The sequence below is a fragment of the Homarus americanus genome, unplaced genomic scaffold (assembly GCF_018991925.1).
Source record: "Homarus americanus isolate GMGI-L3 unplaced genomic scaffold, GMGI_Hamer_2.0 scaffold40248, whole genome shotgun sequence".
Taxonomy (NCBI): Eukaryota; Metazoa; Arthropoda; class Malacostraca; order Decapoda; family Nephropidae; genus Homarus; species Homarus americanus.
Window position 1 is genome coordinate 4,809,551 of NW_024712526.1, and position 22,731 is coordinate 4,832,281.

A 22,731-nucleotide genomic window follows, 5' to 3' on the forward strand; every position below is an offset into this window, starting at 1 on the left:
TATTATTTTATTTTGGTAACGGATAACTGGGATTCTACTGTATTCGGCATTTAAAAAAATTATTGCAATGTGAAAATAGCAGACAAGTAGTGGTACATTCAATGTACAATGAAAGACAAAAATTGTGTCGTGAAATTTGGTGAAAACATATGCCGAAGGGATAAACTTTTGGTGCGCTCTGCGTTGTGGCAGGGGGGGGCTCTCATAATGTTTTACGAGTTATATTTACCGGGATAATCTTCAGACAAAACCGCGACAAAACTTTTGTCTTTGAGTGTACACCATCTATATGCCATAATATAAACAATATACAGTACAAGTGACACTAATAATAATTATAAAAAAGACTGTTGATCACTTGTTATGTCAAAATTTTACCTTTCTAGTTTAACAAGTGTCTGAAATATTGCTTGAACAAGCAATAAAGAAAGCAAATAGAACTAACACTGAATACCATCACTCACATGCACTTTATGCAGAACCTAGAGACAGAACTGGGGCTGTACATTCGCTCCAAAAAGTATATTTACGGAAGAGTCTGATAAATTTCAGAATATGCACTGCAACTCATGTTGTTTTGGTAGGGTTGTCAAAATCCTTCGTCCTTTGTGTCATATTGTCTCATACAAAATTATAAAGATTCTTTTTGGAGCGACAGTACAACAACAATGCTCTTCACTGGAACTACTAACATTTAGGACTGTATGGCTGGCTACAGCAAAACATTATGTATGGAGTGAATTACAGATAAGAGGTTGCACTGAGCTTCTATTATGAGACATCAAAGAGCAGGTAGGTTGTAACTACTGTACTTGGTCTGAAAAGGTGATTGGAACTGAAGGCTAATTTGAGAAAAGAGAGTTTGTAGCACAGACAAATGAGGGGATGGAATGCACATGGTAATGTGTTGTTAATACTCATTATTCCTTAACTTTAAAAGACATCTGTTTCTTTTAATATTACCTTTTAATAAGACATAATCATAATGGAAAGGTATGAAGTAGTTACTGAATTAGTTCCAGCCACCACTGTAGTGTGTTCCTGGCTTTGCAACCCTTAGGCTTTGGCTGTAAATCTGTGAGCTGCCCAAACCAGGGGTTAGACTGTAAATATAACTTTGTTCCTTGAACATATTATCTCAGCATTCAGTCAGAGATAAGATCAGATATACTCACTTCTAAAATTTTACATGAAACTTGTGTAAATATCTATTCTGGAACTAACAAATTCCTATTCACACGATGGTCTGTACAGGTATACCCCCATGAACTGAGGTCCCATTAACTGATGATTTAATATTAGGGAAACAGCCCGCAAGTTTTGCTGACTACTCTGTGTGTTATGTGTGCTATGCAGTCATGCCTAAATGCCCCATTGATACTTCCTCTTATCCCATAAGTGATGGCTAGCATTCTAAGTATAGTACATATTGTCTTCAATGGGGATAGTTACAGTAGTGTAATCATATATGATATAGGCCTAACAAGAGCTAATAGTTACAAGAGATGTTCATGTGTCAACATGCTGGAGGTTGCCACCTCACCAATTTATTTTTATTTCCAGTATCCATTATTATATTCTCATACGTTCAGTCTATTATGGTCTATGCTTCATCATAAATAATATATAGTTTTAAATAATAGAACAAAATACAATACAGTACAGTATATAAATTGACTTCAAAATAAAAACAAACTAAATCTTCCTGACCACTCACCCCCTCCCGCGGTAAGAGGGGGAGGGGGGGTAAGGGCGCATTGGGAGTGGCCGTGCTGCATTTGTCAGATTGTTTTTATTTATTCATTATTGTATTTCTATAAGATCATCCTCTTATGATGTATGTTTGATCATAAATAATATAACATTAAATATAAAAAAAATGATATACAGTATACAATACAGTAGAATGTCGATATAACACGAGATACATTCCAAGAGAGGTTGCATTAAACCGAATGCGCACTAAAATTAAGGGATGCAAAATGGTCTGTTTACTACCGATCAGCTGATGTGAGAGGGTGGTTGCACTGGTGCCACTCACCACCCGCCTGACTCACCCAGCACTTTCACTTTCCTCTCAACTTATTTTTTAATTACTTTATGCTATCAAAAATAGATTTTCAATCACCTTTAGTTAGGCAATTAACCTCTGAAGATGCAGAGCCCAACTCAACCAGCTCATCATCCACATCACTGTCTAGTGGTGTGGCTGTGGACACATCTGACACACGGGAAACACCATTTCCTCGCTGCAGTGCTTCCACCACCTTGATTTTCTGCTCCAGTGTAATTGCTTGCCTTGATTTCTTGGCCTTTGGGGTAGTTAATGATGTAATAGCTGGCCTCTTGGACATAGTGGTGATGGTTGATACACGTGGTAGAAGGAGATAGTGTCACACAACATGTCTGTTCACTAGAGCATCAGTGAGAGAACTGAGGATGTAGGAGGGTAGAGGGCAGCCATGCAGTGTGCCCAGAGACACATCTGGTGTCCTTAATTGTGGGTGTCGCTTTAAATCAATAATCTTAAATTGAAACACTTTAAATCGACGTTCTACTGTAATATGGAATTTGACATTAAAATAAAAGGACACGCTGTATCAGAAGGTTATTTCTACCCTGACCACTTCCCCCTAGCTTTGGACCTGACTACCACTGATTCATTATTTTTATTTTCTACTATGATCAGCCTCTCATGACATACAATTCATCATAAATAATATAAAATCATTAATTACAAAATATATACAATAACACATAATTTGTAGTTTGACTGGAGAATAAAAGGATACTGTATGTTGTATCGGAGGTGGTGTCTCTCCCTCCCACAACCTAACAAAAATCATTATGAGAGAAGCCATTTATTATGATGATAAATACAATAAAACAAGGTATCAAGATCAAGTTATTTACTCTATCATTTCTATTATAAAATACTGTACTGGAGACTGAGACTTGATAGAGCTTGACAGTGTGCAAGACAGAGAAATATCAAGGGTAAGTGGGAGTTTTTGGATCGTCCTTAATCTCCCAAATATGTAATATTCTTGTGGGATTTATTGCTTCAAAAACTGTTCATTGACTTTATGCAGTCCGCATATGCATCAGTTATCGAGGTATACCTGTATAAAAAATATATTGCAACTTGCAGTAACTGAATATCCTCTACTGGGTAATTAGGTCGCAAAACACTAGCATCATTAATATGTCATAATAATAATAATAATCCATAATGATAACTCCATAAAAATATATTTATATTTAAGTTAAACTCCTATTACTGACATCGACTTTAGATTTTGACAAATCTAGTTTTGGCAGACATCACCAAAAGAGTACATACTATATACTCCCCAAAAATTTCAGTAACACATTTACTTTTATTAATCTCCTTTGTTCACAAACAAATAACTTCCACTATTTAGCTACAACTTACTGTTGGTCTTCCTGCGTGATTTGTGTGATACTCCTTAAACCCTAACAAACAGACCGTATTGCTAACCAGCCATACGAGCCGAGTGTACCATATATTAGTAGGTACAGGTAGACCTGGCGGCCGATGCTTGTGCAGATTATAGGCACGGTGACGGCCGAAAAGAAGAGGAACGAACAGAGTGTAGACCACGGGCTGAGATGAGACACACATCCACCGAGCCTCTTCTGGACTGATGCTCTCTTCTCACTATCTTTGGTAAAAAAGTTTTCGGCCAATCTGTCAACAAATTTTGAATTACTTGATCTGTGGCATCTTATTTAATCACCAATAATACTTTATCATATTTAGAAACAATGCATTACCCTTAACTTACAGCAATACAATTCTCTGAATCTGCAGCAACACATCTTACTTAGCTAATCAGTAATCTCATATACAGTAAACTCACTGTTAGCCAGAACAATTGGTGCAGACCTATTTCTGGATGAGAGAGTTCTGGGTAACCAGAACACTCCCTCAAACCCGGAAAAAATCCCACATCCCCGAAATTTTCCTGGGTAAAGGGAAAAATTTCCATGAGTCTAGACTAAGCATTCCATCGTCTCATGTCACATAAACATTTTCGCCTTACATTTAGACCACGAGCACAAGCAAAGGTATTTACGGGCAGCAGAAAAGTCGTTATAAAGTACAGTATATGTCATTGTATTTACATAATACATCATTAAGGTGTATACTGTAAAGTAATATCTCCGTTAGCCGGAATTCCTCAGACCCGGAACTCTATCAACTTTGATAGCCGTAATTTTCCGGAAAATTTCGGCTTTGGGAACGATTTTCCAGAAAATTCTAAGAACATTTTCCGTTACCCAAAAAATTCCGGGGATGAGGGATATTTTTATGGGTTCGAGAGATGCTAAATTATAATAGGCAATTTCTGGAACTTCCAAGAAAATTTTCCGTTACCAGCAAAATTCCGGGAATGAGGGATTTTTTTCTGGCTTTGAGTCGTCTTGTTACCCAGAAATCTCTCATTCCCGGAAGTGCACAGCACCAATTGTTCCGGTTAATGGGGATATCACCTTTATATTAATTTTGCATCAGTTACCATTGTGAGAGCTGAGGTGGTGGTGAGTGGAGGTGGTGGTGGTGGTGGTGGTTAGTGTTGGTGGTGGTTAGTGTTGGTGGTGGTTAGTGGGTGGTTAGTGTGGTGGTTAGTGTAGGGTGTGGTGGTTAGTGGTGGTGGTGGTTAGTGTAGGTGGTGGTAGTAGTGTAGGTGGTGGTGGTTAGTGTGGTGGTATAGTGTTGGTGGTTTAGTGTGGTAGGTGGTGGTTAGTGTGGTGGTTAGTGGCGGTGTGGTGGTAGGGCGGTGGTTAGTGTAGGTGGTGGTGGTTAGTGTAGGTGGTGGTGGTGTGTTAGTGTAGGTGGTGGTGGTTAGTAGGTGGTGGTGGTGGTTAGTGTAGTGGTGGTGGTGGTTAGTGTAGGTGGTGGTGGTGGTGGGTGTAGTGTAGGTGGTGGTGGTGGTGGTTAGTGTAGTTTGTGGTGGTGGTTAGTGTCGTTGGTGGTGGTGGTTAGTGTTGTCGTTGGTGGTTGTGGTGCTGTTGGTGGTGGTGGTCAGTGTCAGTTGCTAATTGGGTGGTGGTTAGTGCGTTGGTGGTGGTGGTCAGTGCTGGTTGGTGGTGGTGGTCAGTGCTGTTGGTGCTGTGTTGGTGGTGGTCAGTGTGGTGGTGGTTAGTGTCGTTGGTGGTGGTGGTTAGTGTTGTCGTTGGTGGTTGTGGTCAGTGCTGTTGGTGGTGGTGGTCAGTGTTGCTGTTGGTGGTGGTTAGTGTAGTTGGTGGTGGTGGTTGGTGTTGTCGTTGGTGGTGGTGGTCAGTGTTGTGGTGGTGGTGGTGGTTAGTGTTGTTGGTGGTGGTGGCGGTCAGTGTTGTTGTTGGTGGTGGTTAGTGTTGTTGGTGGTGGTGATGGTGGTTAGTGTTGGTGGTGGTTAGTGTTGTTGGTGGTCATGGTTAGTGTTGTTGTTGTTGTTGGTGGAGGTGGTTAGTGTTGTTGGTGGTGGTGGTTGTTAGTGTTGTTGTTGGTGGTGGTTAGCGTTGTAGTTGGTGGTGGTTGTTGTTGGAGGTGGTGAGTTGTGTTGGTGGTGGTTAGTGTTGTTGGAGGTGGTGAGTGTTGTTGCAATGGAGGTGTGTTAGGAGATTAGTGGTCTTATGTTACTGATCTTCTGATGCAATGTTAGGCCACCCATTGTACATAAATTCTTCTCTCATTTACGGTAAAGGTGGGGTGGGGGATTAGTGGTTTCGTTACAATTTTTCTGATGCATTGTTATGCCACCCATTGTCAGGGTGGAGAATTAGTGGGTCTCATGACCAGAAGAATGATGTCTTGAATAAAGACGAAAGCTAAGGTGCTCTTATTTTTCCCCTTTCCTGGCCATATGGTACTTTCACACTTATTGAATGTACGGTACAGTATTCGTAACTGAAATCAATTTTTACATCTTAACACTGCTTTAACACTGTATTCATGGTTGATCGTGACCTGGTATTGTAATGTACAGTCCAGTACTGCACAAAGTAAATTTATGCAAAAACAGCAATGAGTGAGGGATCAACCTTGTACAATGGCAGAGGACTATGACTTAAGAGTGTCATGATGCTAGTTGCTAGGCTTAGAGGGGATAATCTGGGAGATGCATCAGCCTATCACATACTGTCACATAACAGTATAGTATTAGTCATTTGCAGCATGTGAGCTTACGTCCCAAGTTATCCATGTGGTTTTCCCACCCGTGCGACTGACATGTGGTGTCTCATTTGTTCACAGACCCAGAATTGAGAAATTTTTTTCTGCAAAAATTCCAGGCTGATTTCAATTCCAGCTATTAGAGAGTTCTGGGGACCATTGATTTCAGCAAACAGGGAGATTACTGTATTACTTGGTCTGCAACAATATACTTTACTTAATCAGGAGAAACACATCATACTAAATACATAATTTTGTTTAATGTACAGCAACACATCCTACTTATTTGGTAACATTGCATCTCACATAATCTAAAACTAACCATTTTACTTATTCTGCAACATTACTTTGTTATGTCTTAGCACAAAATGTGGCAACTGTGTGGTGGTAGATTGCCTACAGTTGCACCTCAGCAGCTGCAGAGAGAGGATGTGTGCTCTTCCATCCCATGTTCAGTCTGATCTCAAGTACCTACCACTCAACCCTTTCTCAATAATCTAGGTACTATAACTACATAACCCTGATGAATGCGAAGGGCTTACTGTACTTATGGTTTCCCCACTTCTCTTGACATTGTGCAGTCCACATTGTTTCTTGAACCTCTCAAACTACTCCCTGCTAGCACAAAGAGTGTTTATCTGCAAGTCTTCTCCTTGCAAGATCATCATTTGGGGATATGAAGAATGACTTCATGTCCTCAAATAATTATCTCATTTTCTCCTGAATTACGTGGGTGTTGAGTGCCACTCTATGTTGGTTCTGATCCTTAATCCGGATAATCGGCAACCATTCCCTGTTTTTCTTCAGCTAGTGCTTACTCAAAGGATGCTTCCTCTTACTCCCACAATTCTCATTGAATTTACCACATGCATCACCTATCAAGATGTTCAAGTCAGAAACAGTAAAGAAAGATGTTTAATTTTGAAGAGAATATTAACTTTGAAGTGTGTCAATTATGGGAGCATACTCGTATGCACAGTCAACCATATCCGAGGGAAACCAGCATATTAGGCCACCAATGTGTAAAGAATTGGAGGATGCTTTGAAGATTTGGATAGCAAGTTTAGAATGAGATAAGCTGCACTGAGTGGACAAATGATTCAGCAGGAGGAAATGGAAACTCAATCTTGGTTATGCATGAGAGATGGCAAACTAGCTTATCATCATTATCATTACTGCTTTACAGCATTTCCACGCTTGCATGAGTTAGCCATATAACTGATGGCAACTATTGATTAAAACCAGAATGGAATATCACCCCTCACTCATCACAAGAAACCAAGGACACCAGCCCTGAAGATGCATTAAGAGACCAAAGAATAGGTACAGCTCTGGTGAACCAGGTGCTATCAAGCACATTGAATCACAGTTTTATAGCTAAATGTCCTTCCTAACACCATTCCACAGGGTGAATAACAAATTCATAGGAAGCCAAGGGTGTCTTCACAGTTTCATTAAATGTACCAAGCTATGCTGTCCATCCAACTATGACATACCTATGAGCACCACTCCTGTACAGTACATACAGTAAGTAACATATACCAAACCTTCCACCAAGCGGACCACATGAGTGTTATTTCTTTATAACTAAAACCATTTTTAATCATCATAAAAATATGCTAAACAAAATTACTTACTCATCTTTCTCTATGTATAAATCATGTAACCAGACTTTGAGTGCCTCCTCCTCCTTAGGAATCTCTGTCATGGGGATACGACGAATGTGAATATGAACCTTTTTACACTTTCCCAGAAGAAATTCTGGAAAGAAAGAAAGAAAAAACAGGTGAGGACAAACCTAAAAAACTAATTCATAAACAAAGTGATAAATGAAACCTGATCTACGAGATGGATCATAAATACTGAACAATGGTGCAAAGTAGTTTTAAATAATATTTTATTTTTAATATTCTTAAAGAATGAGTAAATGTTGGTCATAAGAATTAAAACTCAACTATTTTTGTACTGTACTTGTACATTCTCCTGAGATATAAATATGATACTAATTAAATACTGATACAATACTTGTGTCAAGATATGAACACTGTATGGTAAGATGGGTTTTGAACGCTGTCACTACATTTTCTTACCTACAGTGTGAACTGCAAATTATCAACACTCAAAATAATAATAGTATAGTACTGTTATCAGCACCAAACACCTTGGGACCTGCAGATAATAAAAATGCCCAGCCCAGATAATACAAATGTCTAGGTAGTAAAAATGGTTCCCAAGTACATTAAGCTATACAGTATACAGAAAAAAATTAACTTCTGCATAACATTTTACTAAAATATATTTACCCAACCTGTACTGTACCCACTTAAAAATATTTTACAGGAATACCTCAGTCACTGTGATTAATGAAACTGTAAATAATGGGGTGATTTTTCCCATAAAAATTACAGGGATGTGATTGGGTCTTAAGATTATTATTATTATTTATTTTTTTAGCTAGGGGGTTTGGAGAAACACCTACCGTTACTTTCTTTGGGAGGCTTCTGAGCCCAGAACCCCCAAATATTTTGCCCGAATCTTCCGAAATAAAGATTTAACAGGTCCGGATCTTCGAGAGTTTACTGTACCGGTACTTACATAAATAAAGAAATTTTACCTATTAACTGTGGTGCATTTCCTCTGACGCCATCTGGGCTGACACATCCTTCGTAGAAAACAGACACATCGTAAACAGCATCAAACTTATCATGTAGGTGCTGAGCAACGAGCCACGTGCCTTTAACCTTAGGGACGAGGTGGTGCCTGAGAACCTGCCAACAAGGTAGAATTATTATAATGTGCAGAGTAGTTATGACATGACTATCTTGTTAATGGTAAAAATACACAAACAAAACAGATTGTGTAATATGAATTCTTATTAAATATTAATATCTAATAGCAAATGTATGAAAATCTCACTGTGTATGTACAGCCATACCTCGATAACTGATGCATATGCGGACTGCATAAAGTCAATGAACAGTTTTTGAAGCAATAAATCCCACAAGAATATTACATATTTGGGAGATTAAGGACGATCCAAAAACTCCCACTTACCCTTGATATTTCTCTGTCTTGCACACTGTCAAGCTTTATCAAGTCTCAGTCTCCAGTACAGTATTTTATAATAGAAATGATAGAGTAAATAACTTGATCTTGATACCTTGTTTTATTATATTTATCATCATAATAAATGGCTTCTCTCATAATGATTTTTGTTAGGTTGTGGGAGGGAGAGACGCCACCTCCGATACAACATATAGTATCCTTTTATTCTCCAGTCAAAATACAAATTATGTGTTATTGTATATATTTTGTAATTAATGATTTTATATTATTTATGATGAATTGTATGTCATGAGAGGCTGATCATAGTAGAAAATAAAAATAATGAATCGGTGGTAGTCAGGTCCAAAGCTGGCCTTGATGGTGGTCGGGGGTAGGGGTAGTGTCTTTTTTATTTTAATGTCAAATTATATACAAGTACACCACCGATTTTCCGGCACCCTTGGTTCCAAAGCCTTGCCGGATTATCCGTTTTGCCGGATCAACCGAGGTCAGGTAATAATAATTCAACAATACACCTACTGTGTTGCACAGTAAAGCACATTTAATTAATTATCTAATAATATTTATGTAGAGCTGATCAGCTGAGAAAGTCGGACAACTACTTCCAGGGTTCATCAAGGCAGATGAAAGAAATTTACCAAAATTAGATGTCTTTATCGGTATTTTGCATCATTTTGGCACCCAGCAAGTAAATACACACGATGAATACTTGAGCAGTAATTTATTTTAACCTAAAAATAAGGTATGCCTGTTTGTATCATCATTGTATATGGCCACAAGTCCTATAATTTTGCTGGTAAACTACACATACAGTGATCCCTCAGTTAACGAACGCCTCGGTTAACAAAATTTCGGTTCACGAATTACCTTCCATAAGAATCTTCAATTCGGTTAACGAAAAAAAAATTTGATTAACGAAATCCTTACAAAAATCACATTTTGTTTTGAACATCAGCTGATAAGCTGAGGAGGTGCTCAGCCAATTCAGTGATCTCTTCTATGTTTACATTCAAATTAATCGCTATCTTATAAGAATTCCAGCAATGTAAATTTAATTCACCCCCAGTCACTTCTATTAAATTTTATAAGCAAAAAACAAAAACTCAATCTAAAGGACATAAATTTACAATTAAATTCTTCACACCACAGGCACCAGCTGTCAAACATGTCACTGTCACCCCTCTCTCCCTACCCCCACCTTCCTGAGAAATGTTTGGGGAAAAAGACTAGGTTTACAGGTTTAAAAATAAATAATACCTCACACTAAAGTTAGGATAATATAATTTGCATTGCTGGAATCCTTGCAAGACAGGGAATAATTTGAATATAAACGTCATATATTTTGCACAAAAGATAAAATTTTTGCTCTCCCTAATAAAATTCTTAAATTACATCTAAAATTTGTATGTATAATGCAAATTTTAGCTTGTTTATATTAAAATTAATCACTATCTTATAAGAATTCCAGCAATGCAAATTATATTCTGGCTGGGGAATTTCTATGAATTTTATGAGCTAAACACCAAAATCTCAAATAAATAAACAAATTATACTTCACGCTCGCTGGCAACCTCCCTCCTTGCCTTCCCAGACAAAAGATTCGTGCTTTGTTTAGGCTTTAAGATGTTTATTTTATATAATATCTCAGACTAAAGTTAGGATAATATAATATGCATTGCTGAAATCCTTGCAAGACAGGGAATAATTTGAATATAAACATCATATATTTTGCACAAGAGATAAAATTAATCACCTGTATCACATTACAGTAGTGATTTAAGAGTTCTAGTGTGTATATACGATATATATAGTGATTTAAGGGCGATTTAGGGGAATTTTAGGAGTGTTTCTGACTTTATGCATTTTTGGCTTTACTTTGTATGTACTTTTCTGTGAGCTGGAACCAATTACCCAATATCCCATTGAAACAATGGTTTTGGTTAACGAAATTTTCGGTTAACGAACGACCTTCTGGAACAAATTGTGTTCGTTAACCGAGGGACCACTGTACTAATGGATATACACCACAGCTGGCTGCCTCTCCTTCTCTGCAGCTCAAGGGAACCAGTGACGTCACAACCAATCACAGAGCTTTTCAGTCACGTGACTTTTTAGCAACTTTAACCCTTAATTTTTCCACTTTTTGGCCTAATGTATTTAAAAATATAATTACCATAGTGAATTAAAGCATTTTTTTACCCATTAACCTGCCATCTTACGAAAAAATTCTAACCGTCAATTACATACAGGGGAAATAAACCAGAGGTTTCTTTAATAACCCAGAAATCTGACAATTAGTAGAGCTGTTTTGAATTTGGTAGGTGGTGGCATGGTGCAAATTCTTGCCATCGAAGGGCTCTGTGCAATGCCCTGACTCATTCCCGCCATCTTTGCTCTTGTTTACACTTACTATGTGTCTCTGACTTCATGTTTTTTTTTTACTTAAGGCAGCGGCACACTGGGCACTTTCCTCCTAACAAACATGTTACACATTTTGCTGGCTGCTGGCCTGACAGCCCAGCAAGCAGCAGAATTTCAGCTGTTGCAAGATATGGACAATGATTTGGTGGTGAGCTTTGCTGGCCGAGTTAGTGCTCAAATGAGCTTCATATTAGGTGCTGAATATTCAAGTAAAATTTGAAATAAATCACAAAACAATAATAATTTAAAATATAGCACACACAAAACTGCAATATGCTTATATTTATTTGTCACTTCAAAACTTCTTTAGTTTTATTAAATCATTATTCAGGGTCTTATTTGACGAGCCAGCCGCTGTCCCATTTAAAGAAACTTCAAGACGCACCCAGTGTTTTTTCTTTGGCTTTTGCAGACGCCTCACTTGCTTCAGCAACTGAAGAACTACACTATAGCACAATTCTACAATGTTTCATCTGCAGTAATGAGATGCGCCAACAAAACATATCAGAGTGATGCAAAAGTCTCTTTGTTTTGCTGGTTGGACCATGTTTGCCAAACACGTTGTGAGAAAAAGTGCCCAGTGTGTTGCCTCCTTCAGTGTGCTACTCAATCATGCCAAAATGCCCGTGATAGTTCCTCTTGTGTTGGGCAATTTGAGGTGATGTGATAAAAGTGTAATAAGGCATAATAAGAGTGGTGATGGACCAGCAATGATTGGTAGAAACTTGAACTTGCCACCCTAGACCATCTCTACCATCCTCAACACAGGTACATAACAGTCTCAATTTATATGTTTGCATTATCTTCTTGCTTGACAGTGTGCACGACAAAGATATATCAAGGGTAGATGGGAGGTTTTGGAGGGTGGCCAGTCCCTAAACCCCTGAATTTGTTATGTTCTTATGGGATTAATTACGTCGATAACTGTTGATTCACTAACCAGCGACTTCTTCCAGTCCCAATACGTGTTGGTTATTGGGGTACACTTGTGCCTAACACCACCCGCAATCCCCTCCCGTTCCCCCCTACAATGACCATCACAACCTTACACCACCCACACCTACCACCCCCCTACCAAGCATCCATCCTTTCACTCCCCCACACCCACCCTTCCGTTGCCTCGTTCCCTTCCCATGATTGTACACTAACTACTGTTTTGTTTTGTTTTCATTTCTGTATGAACAATTGTGTGTGATGTAACACAGAAAGAGAAATTGAATAAAAATAATTATATCTACTCGAAATTACGAGTTGAAAAATAACAATACATTCAACCCTCACTTTAAGCGGTTAATACAACCCACAGGGTACCGCAGAAAGTGAGAAACGCGTAAAGTGAACAACATAACATATGGGATTAATTGAAATAGAGACCGGGCCGACCCCCAAACTCCACTTTTTGACGACACACAACTATGTTGTAGTAAAAATTTTATCTTAACTTTATGATCGTATGCACGCACAATTAATATAGAAGAGGTTAGGTTAGGAAAAATAAAGGTTAAGTTAGGAAAAATAAAGGTTAGGTTAGGAAAACTAAAAGTTAGGTTTAACACTTACGTTAGTAGAAGAGATGGGTCGGCATACGGGGATGGAGGCTGGTTCCGAGGCAGAGGGCAGGCTACTGGCCCTCAGGTGAGTCACCATCACTGTCATCCACACTTGTCAGGGCCTCCCTGACAAATCCCTCAAAGTCATCTTCACTGTCTCTACCTCTGTCACTATCACTGGCTTGGGCTGGCTGTGGTGGGTTGCGGGCGAAGAACTCTGTTATGCTTTGCTGACGGCTGGTGTTTATGTTGTCGTGATAAACCTTGAAGTAGAGCTCCATAGTCTGCAACAGCTGGGTAGTGAAGATTTCATACCTGTTTGCGTCAGGGTCGTCGGAAAGGAGGAGCTTGACTTTCTCGATACACTCGATGGCACCCCTAACATTACTGTGGGATAAGCGGCGTTCTTCTTGGGATGACGCACCACCTGCCACTTCACTGACGTCATCATCATCTACCATCTCGTCGGTAGTCACATCAGGATCCCTTATCACCTCCAGGATGTCGTCATTGGTGGTCTCAGAGAAGCCTGCAGCTGTAACACTGTGCAGCTTCTCTGGCAAGGTCCACTGCTACTGCAACAGTCTGAACCTCACCAGTCACATATTGACTCTGCCTAACGGCTGGAATGCCTTGCAACACATGTCTCCATGCGTGACGAACAGTTGCTACAGACAGCTGATCCCATGCCTCCACCAAGAAGTCCACAGCTTTCTTGATGTTGAATATTCTCCAGAATTGTTTGAAAAGTATTTTTTGCTCTGCCAACTGTTGATCGTCGTCGTCTTCGCTCTTGCTATCGGTGGTGGTGTCACTCAGGTTACGCAACTCTTCCCTGGTGTTGGTGTAGTCGTTCAGGAGCTTGAATTTTTTAGTTGCAAATGCAGCTTTTACATTACAGATTAACTCTTGGTCCATGGGCTGTAATATAGACGTAGTGTTGGGAGGAAGGAAGACCACTTTTACGTTGGGGTGACGATCTAACAGTAGGGGCGAGTGTCCTGGTGCGTTGTCCAGCAGCAACAAAATCTTGAATGGCACATTCTGTTGCTCACAGAATTTCTTTACATCGGGAACGAAACAGTCATCAAACCAGGAGAGGGACAGTGTAGAGAACATCCACGCCTTACGTGCGGTCAGCCAGTGGACATTTAGCTTGGTCATGTCCATGCTCTTGTAGGCGTGCGGCTTGCGGGCTGTGTGGATCACCGATAACTTGAGCTTACAGGTACCGGAGGCATTGGTGGTAAACAGGACGGTGATGCGCTCCTTCTGCAACTTCCGGCCCCGAATCTTGCTGGCATTCTTCACAATGAAGGTCTTGGAAGGTAGCTTTTTCCAAAAAAGACCAGATTCGTCCATGTTAAACACCTGGTCGTCGGTGTACTGTCCTTCCTCCATAATCTCACGTAAAAACGGAGGAAATTCCCTAGCCGCAACACGGTCAGCACTAGCTTCTTCACCACCAATGTTGATATTGGTGATCTTGTTTCTCTTCTTAAACCTCTGTAACCACCCAGAGGAAGCATTAAAGGGTTTGGGCTCTGTAATTCCCATCTTTCGTGACACTGCAGCATACAGTTCACGTGCGTACTCCTTAACAGAGCGCGTGTCCACCGCCATGTTCCGTCGCGCCTGACGCACCAAGTAGCTCACAAGTAATTTTTCCGTCTTGAGAAGCACCTGGTTGTGGAAATACTTGATCATAGAAGCACCTGTAGACTTTGTGATCTTCATGTGCTTCATTATCTTGGCTGCATCCTTCTTTATCGTCCAGATCGTAGATTCGTTCACACCATGCTGGCACGCCAAATCAACCTGTCTTGTTCCTTCTCCAACTCTTGGATGATCTTGTACTTCACCTCGTAGCTTAAGGAACGTCGTGTCTTCTTTGGCTTAGGACGGCTGGGTCCAGGAAAGGAAAGGTTTCTCTCTGGGGGCGGTGGTCCGGCGGAAGCCATTTTACAGAACAATGGATGCACGATTACACGGTGTGGCCTGGAGGGATGAAACTGCCGTGGCTAGGTCAAGCGTCGTCTTTCCTCCCTCCCTCCCTCCCTCCCTCCCCCTGGTGGACACGTCATATTACTTTAAACCAATTACAGCTAGCAGCGGAGGGAGGTAGGGATGCATGGCCAATCACAGTCCAATACGTCATATGACGTCACTGATAACGCAACAGACATGCACTGCGCAACCTTACCGAGCGGCTTGCGGAGGCGGAGGTGAGAGCAGGCGGGAGGGGCGAATCTAAAAATAGCGTCGAGCCGGACACTCTCCGCGGAATGTGAGCATCCCGGGTTCCGGCAGGGTACCGCGTAAACGTGGAAACGCGGAATGTGGGACCGCGTAAAGTGAGGGTTGACTGTAATGCAACTCAAAGGTTGGCTCAGTAGGGGGAGAGGTAAGGTGATGTAGGGAAGATAGTTGGTGACCTGTCTAAGTCCACACACACGTCAGGTTTTACTTAGGCCTACTTCACATGAGAGTTTTTGCCCCTCGTAAGAAGGCACGTGTTTACACAGGTGTGTCTTTCATGCTTCAGGTCGCCTGCATCTGGCAAATATAATCACAGGCACTTCCAGCCCCTACCATAGAGGCACCACAACTAATGCGCGAGAAAAACATGATTATCATATGAAGAATTCTAGAACTCTCGGCGCATTTTTTCACGCTGCAGTTTGAAAGTACAGGTACAGGCATGGAGTGAGTTTCTCCCACACGTGAATTTTACTACATGTTTTGTGTCCCATTGAACTTCACTAATTTCTAAACAGTGTTGGTCCATACGAAAAAGAAACAAAAATGCTAGTGTGTGAATTGGGCCTTACCAAGGAATATGAAAACTGCAGCTAGCCCTCCTGGTTTGAAATAGTACTGTAGGGTATCATAATTTTTAATTTGCGAATAAACGAGGTAAGTTTTGTGAATATCGAATTGGGATGTTAAAATATGAATTGCAGATAAGCAGGATTGCGAACAGCGAGGTATTCCTGTATACAGATTTATGTCAAAATTATAATGATCACAAACATGGTAAGTTACCAAATACACTCATATCTCACTTAGATTTACTCCTTAAAACACTGATTAGTTAGTGCTTATTGCTCTGGATCTTCTTTACAAAAAAAATCAAATTCCTGTTTAGGTATTACAAGTAAGAGCGTGCAGCATTTGTCATAAAAAATCATCCAGGAACACCCCAAGTGAGCCAGGATGACCAATCAATATTTGCCAACAGTGGTGTCTCAAGATTTTGCCCAGGAGTGATGTATTACTGAGTCGTGAACTGTAAGTTACTGAACCCAGAGCATTATATAGCTTGACAATGCCCCAGGCTATCCAGAGGACCGTGATAGCCTCCAGAGTTCACTACCTGTGGAAGTGGTGTAACTTCTGCTGAGCATGACTTCCCTTCTTCAGCCTATGGATCTGAGGTATCATAGTCAATTCCAATGCTTGCTACCTTTGATACATCATCTAGCAGTTTGTTGAGGCAATAGACAGTCAAGATAAGCAGTCAATGATGAAAACTGTAAGTCCTACTACATCATAAAGGCATCAGAAACATTAGTGCATCCTGGGAGGGAGTCACCAGCACTTGTAGGAACAGTGACTGGCAGAAGGTAGGGCCAGAGGCATGTAACTGTTTTGTGGGGTTCAAGGTGGTGGAGCTAGCAATTGCCAGTGACACTATCCAGCTGGTCAACCAAGTAGGAGTGGATGAAGTTAACTTCAACGATGCAGAGGAGCTACTGTAGGTTCATGGGGAGAGCCTTACCAATGAGAAATTGCAGGAGCTGGAACAACAGCATGCTGCTGAGGAGGCTGTAGACACTGCTGCAGATGAGGTTCCACCTCAAAAAAATTTCACCACAGAAATTTTTGACTGAGGCATCACTAAGATCACAGAAGTCCTGGAGCTCTTCTCTGACAAATACCTGGATTGGAAGTATGGCAGCACAGTGAAGAGAATTGTGCTTGACGGAATCTCCTCCTACAGCGAAATTTCTGGGCAAGGTAGTCAACCCTGAATACCTTCTTTAAAATGTTGCCTAGAGTTTCACAGGAGGATGAGCCACAGCCTGGCCCACCTTCCTGGCAGTAGGTCCTCATCTCCCACTGCTGCTATGTAGGAGGAGTAAAATGCACTGGTGAGTATTTGTTAATACTGTACTTATGGATGTTGTTACAACAAAATTACTCTTTTTATTCATAAAATAAAGTTTACCATCTGCATTACTATCATTAACACTATTGTTGAAACCTCAATTGTCAGGATTGCCTGAGCCTACAGTAGTATAGGAGTGTACAGTAATACCCCAGTTAGCGCTATCCCATAGACCGCTGTTTCGTCATAGCGCTCTTGCTTGCTTGCATCTTAGAGCTCTAGGGAAAAGGCAAACATTAACATACTGAAGTCAAAAGTCACGAGTCCGAACACTCACAACACGCAATGAACAGCTCTCTTGTTTTTACATACTTGGCCAATCAGCACCAAGCGCTCTGTTTACAGTACAGTACAAATTTGTTGCGCTTACATTGTGGACACATTTTTGTTGCCTCACCAATTTTTTTTTAGATTAGTGACTACAGTACTTTTCACTCATCATGTCTGGAAAACAGCCTGCAAGTTTTAATTTATACTAATAAGTCTAAAGTGTCATGGAAAAGTATCTCCTTGGCTGTAAAATTACAAGTGTTGAGGCGGTTGGAAGCTGGTGAGTGTCAGGTGGATGTTGGGGTTGCTTTCAACTTGGCTACATCAACTGCTAAAACCATTATTAAGAATGTAAACAAGATAAAAGCTTCAGCCATGACAGCCAAAAAGTTGTTATATTAAGCGTTGCTCTTATTGTATGACATTAAATTGTGTGTGGTTAACTGAAGCACAATTTGTGGTGGTGAGTTGGAGATCAACTGCTGAGGAGTGCTTGGCAACATCCAGTACAGTGGTCCCTCGGTTAACGAACACAGTTCGTTCCAGAAGGTCGTTCGTTAACCGAAAATTTCGTTAACAGAATCCATTGTTTCAATGGGATGTTGGGTAATTGGTTCCAGTTCACCGAAAAGTACATACAAAGAAAAAAAATGCAGTAAAGTACACTTACTCTGAGGTGTGTATGTAGAAGGTTCCTGGTTGATGATGATGATGGGAATTAGAAGTAGGGGTGGAGGAGAAGGGAGAAGAGAAGGAAGTGGGGGATGGAGGAGAAATCACCTTTCAGGGGACCCATGCTTGATGCAGTAATTTCACAAATAAAATTTTAAGTTCACTAGGTGTAATTCAAGATTATTTTATTTAAATCAACACTGCACTGCTCTATATATTATCAATATGTTAACTAAATTTCAGAATGACCAATAATTTTAATGTAAAAATGCAAAAATATTCAAGACACCAACAAAATCGATGTTCACTCCACTGTAAACAAAGTCAAACTGACACTTGGTGGGTGAGCCAAGCAGCTGAATGGGTGCACAAAAAAACTAGTTCCCTGTACTGCATATATTATCAATATGTTAACTAAATTTTAAAATGACTAATAATTTTAATATAAAAAAATGCAAAACTATTGAATAGCACAACTTTCTTGATATTTACTCCACTGGAAACAAATGTAAACATAGAACAGATTACTGAATTGGCAGACTAGCCCATCAGCTGCTCAGCTGATGCTCACAACAAAACGTGTTTGTCGTAAGGATTTCGTTATTCGAAGTTTTGTTTGTTAACTGAATTAAAGATCCTTATGGGAGCTAATTCGTTAACCGATATTTCGTTAATTAAACCGTTCGTTAACCGAGGGACTACTGTATATGGTTATCAGTATTTTAGTGAAATACTGCTGCTTTCTCTAGCAACTTTGAGATGAGATGGCACAACTTTTAGAAACCACATTTACCACAAATTTGGCTTACACATAACATTCTAATAATACATAATGGGTGTTTGGAGAGTTAGCCTGGATATGAGTACTGTATATAAGAAATATACAAGTGACAAACTTTTGAAATGGAGAGACAAAGTCATTTTTAGAGGAATCCCATAGCTACTCACAGAGACCCAAACAAAAATTAATTTAATTCAAAATATAAAGTCACAATTATTAACAAAAAAAAAGCACCATCAATAAACTCCCATATTAAGATACTGTACTGTCAAGAACATGAAGCGTTTCTTTAGAGACAAGGAACAATGGAGACGACACTAAAAAGAGCTGGAAGACACCAAAAACCCAGTACTGTACTGTACTGAATAAGGACAACCCTCAATTACAAGCAGTAATGGTAAATTCAGTATTCCTTACTGTTTTATTCTGTCTCTCCCTACCCGGGCCATCATGACCATTCTGCACAGCTGTCTCCACTGAGGTTCCCTATAAAATAAATATTCTATGGCACTTAGAATAAAAATCAAGAAATGGAAAGGACAAAAGATATTTCACTGTTCTAATATTAACTAACAAACTATGATTCAATGACAACAATTTTTACTGGATTTAACCTTGTCTAGTATAACTACTTTTGCTGACCAAAAAAGATACTAATGGAGGACTGATCCTGAAATCCTACTTTATGACTTGATTTGGAGCTGAGTGACTCATATGCAGTAAACCCTAGTTATTTGCAGTTTTGACTATTCACAGTAACCAGCCTCCGCAGGAGCAGTGCAAGTCACTCCCACGTGCTCACTGCGTCTCTTCTCTCTTGTTTGCGCTTAACCATCGTTCACGATGCAGCATCTCTCGTGTTGTGCTCAAAACTTTAGTGTTTTCTGTGCAAATGGCCCCTAAAGACTGCCTAGTGCTAGTGATGCTAGTACAGTATTCCCATAAAGCTCGTGGCCTTTAAAGCTTGTTTCCCTTGGAAACTCACAGATTGCAATGGAAAATAAGTAAAATAAATCTGAGGCTGTGCCAGGGATCAAGAGGAATCAACACTACAGGCCAGTACAGAGCACCATATACCGTATATATGGCGGCGTATAAGTCGACCTTTGAAGCCAAATTTTTAGTGTCCAAAGTTTGGGAGTCGACTTATACAATGGGTATAAAATGATGACCTCTAAAACCATGAGAGTATTTTGTATTACAACCTTCATATTTACCTTTAATATAATTGCTCTATTTCTATTTTGGATGAAATAATTTTTTTCTCAGTAGTTTTATTTAAACACCTTTTGTTATTGATGGCTGTGTGTGGACTGTGGTGGAATGAGCAGGAAGTGTTGTTGTGATTGTTGGGTCAGTCACTAATGATGTTAATAATAATAATAATAATAATTAACGGTTTATTGAAAAAATTCTGCAGCCCGAAGGCTGAAAATATACATTTGGACATAAATGACTTATTACATACATTGGTGTGTGACGTCATGTATAGAATGGCTTGTTTGACTGTTTACCTGTTTATGTATGTGTTTTGATGGTTGACTTGGTCCTTCACAACACTTGACAGCTGCTGGAGTTGGGGGGGGTCGACTTATACGCCGCAAAATACGATATACAGTGAACCCTCACTTTACACGGTCAATTGAACCCATGGCAGCCCGCATAAAGTGAGAAACGCGTAAAGTGAACAACATAACATATGGGATTAATTGAAATAGAGACGGGGACGACCCCCACACTCCACTTTTTCAGACACAATACCTACGTTGTAGTAAAAATAACTTCTTAATTTTATGATGGTATGCACACACAATTAATAATTAAGAGAAATATCAATAATATTAGGTTTTTTAACACTTACATTAGTAGAAAAGATGGCTGGGCACACGGGGATGGGGGGTTGGTTACGAGGCAGAGGGCAGATTATTGGCTCTCACCTGTATCACTTGTATCACTATCCACCACAGAGGCTTGCGGGGCCTCTTTGTCAAACCCCCAAAGTCCATATCCTCACTATCATTATCACTATCACTGACTTGGGCCGGCTGTGGTGGGTGGCAGGTGAAGAACTCGGTAATGTTTTGATGACTGGGCGACCTTGTGCGCACCCTGCTCGCGCCGCTCTCCGCGTAAAAGGGTACACACACCGCGGAAAGTGAGCATTCCGGTTTCGGCAGGGTACTGCGTAAACGTGTAAAGTGAAACCGCGTAAAGCGGGGGTACCCGCAAAATTCTGGACAATTACAGGGATGGGGATATTTTTCCTGGTTCGTAAGATGATGTAATGGGCAATTTCTGGAGCTTCCGAGAACATTTTTCCGTGACCCGGAAAATTCCAGGTATGAGGGATATTTTTTGGCTTTGAGAGAGTCGTCTCGTTACCCTGAAAAGGCAAAAATAATACATAGAAAATCTAAAATGGGTGTCTCTTTTTCTTCTCAGCACCACAAGAACTCTCACTTTTACCCTCGCCAGCCATTTTAAAAGGAATTACTAACAAAAATTTTGTCAGTACACAGGGCGATCACTAACGTTGGGACACGAAAATACATAATTTGAAAAATATTTTATACGATTGCGGCGGTAGTATGTCCGGGTGGTCGTAAGTCGAGGAGTATCTGTATTATTTTATACAGTAAGTCCTCGTTTAACGTTGCCCCCGACAACGTTGTTCCTTTATAACGTTGCTACCCTTTAGATACCCATGATTCGGACAACGTCCCGCCGATTTGGTATAACATCGTCACGGACTTCTGTGTACAGCACATCGCCCTCTCTCACCCAATCAGAGCGGGAGGAGGAGCCACCCTCCGGGTCTCAGCGACTCACCACCTTCCTCCTCTCCCGCCCACACCCTCTCCCGCCCTCACCCTCTCCTGTCCACACCCTCTCCCGCCCTCACCCTCTCCCACCCTCACCCTCTCCCGCCCACACCCTCTCCCACCCTCCTCCTCTCCACTATCCACCACACACTCGCTCCACCTCCGTCCATCAGTGAGTACAATACAAAATGATTTAGTTTATTTATTTTTTGGGAGTATAATATACAGGTACACTGTATACTATTTTCTATACAAATTCCACTGAATTTATGTATATGTAATGAATTTCATGGGGCAAAGGGAAAATTTATTCCGTTAATGCCGTGGTTTTCAGGAACAGAATCACGACGTTAAGCGAGGACTTACTGTACTGTAAAATGTTTACAGTATATACTGTACCTTTAAGATAAAATAAAATGTTTAAAAGCTCATATTACGGGTGGATAAACGTTTTTGAGGTGCCCAAACCTAAGCTATTACAGCTAGACCCCGACTTACGACTGCTTCGACTTACGACCGTCGGGACTTACGACTGCCGCAGTTGTGACCATTTTTTTTCTCCAAATGACACACGCATTTTCTTTACCGAAACGTTTCCAGTTAATGTAGTCTCCATGTATAATTAGAAAATTATGGGGGCTCCATGTGCATTCAGCTGACTACATTAAAGGTAAGTCACACTGTATCCATTCCTCATTATTTATTACTTTCACTGTACTGTATCCATTCCTCATTATTTATTACTTTTACTGTACTGTATTTCATTGTAGATTTTTTATTAATTATTTTTTATCTATGTC

The 22,731-nt window shown here is 40.2% G+C and overlaps 1 protein-coding gene across 1 annotated transcript in view; it reads right to left on the minus strand.

Annotated features, from left to right (window-relative positions):
• Positions 1-2,848: 2,848 nt before the first annotated feature.
• Positions 2,849-22,731, minus strand: part of LOC121861162 (1-acyl-sn-glycerol-3-phosphate acyltransferase epsilon-like) — a gene marked incomplete at its 5' end in the record, with an annotated part of 29,139 nt that continues 9,256 nt past the window's right edge. Inside the window, 3 exon segments of the mRNA XM_042358729.1 lie at positions 2,849-3,712; positions 7,816-7,939; positions 8,793-8,946. Coding sequence (XP_042214663.1) covers positions 3,478-3,712; positions 7,816-7,939; positions 8,793-8,946 — 513 coding nt within the window.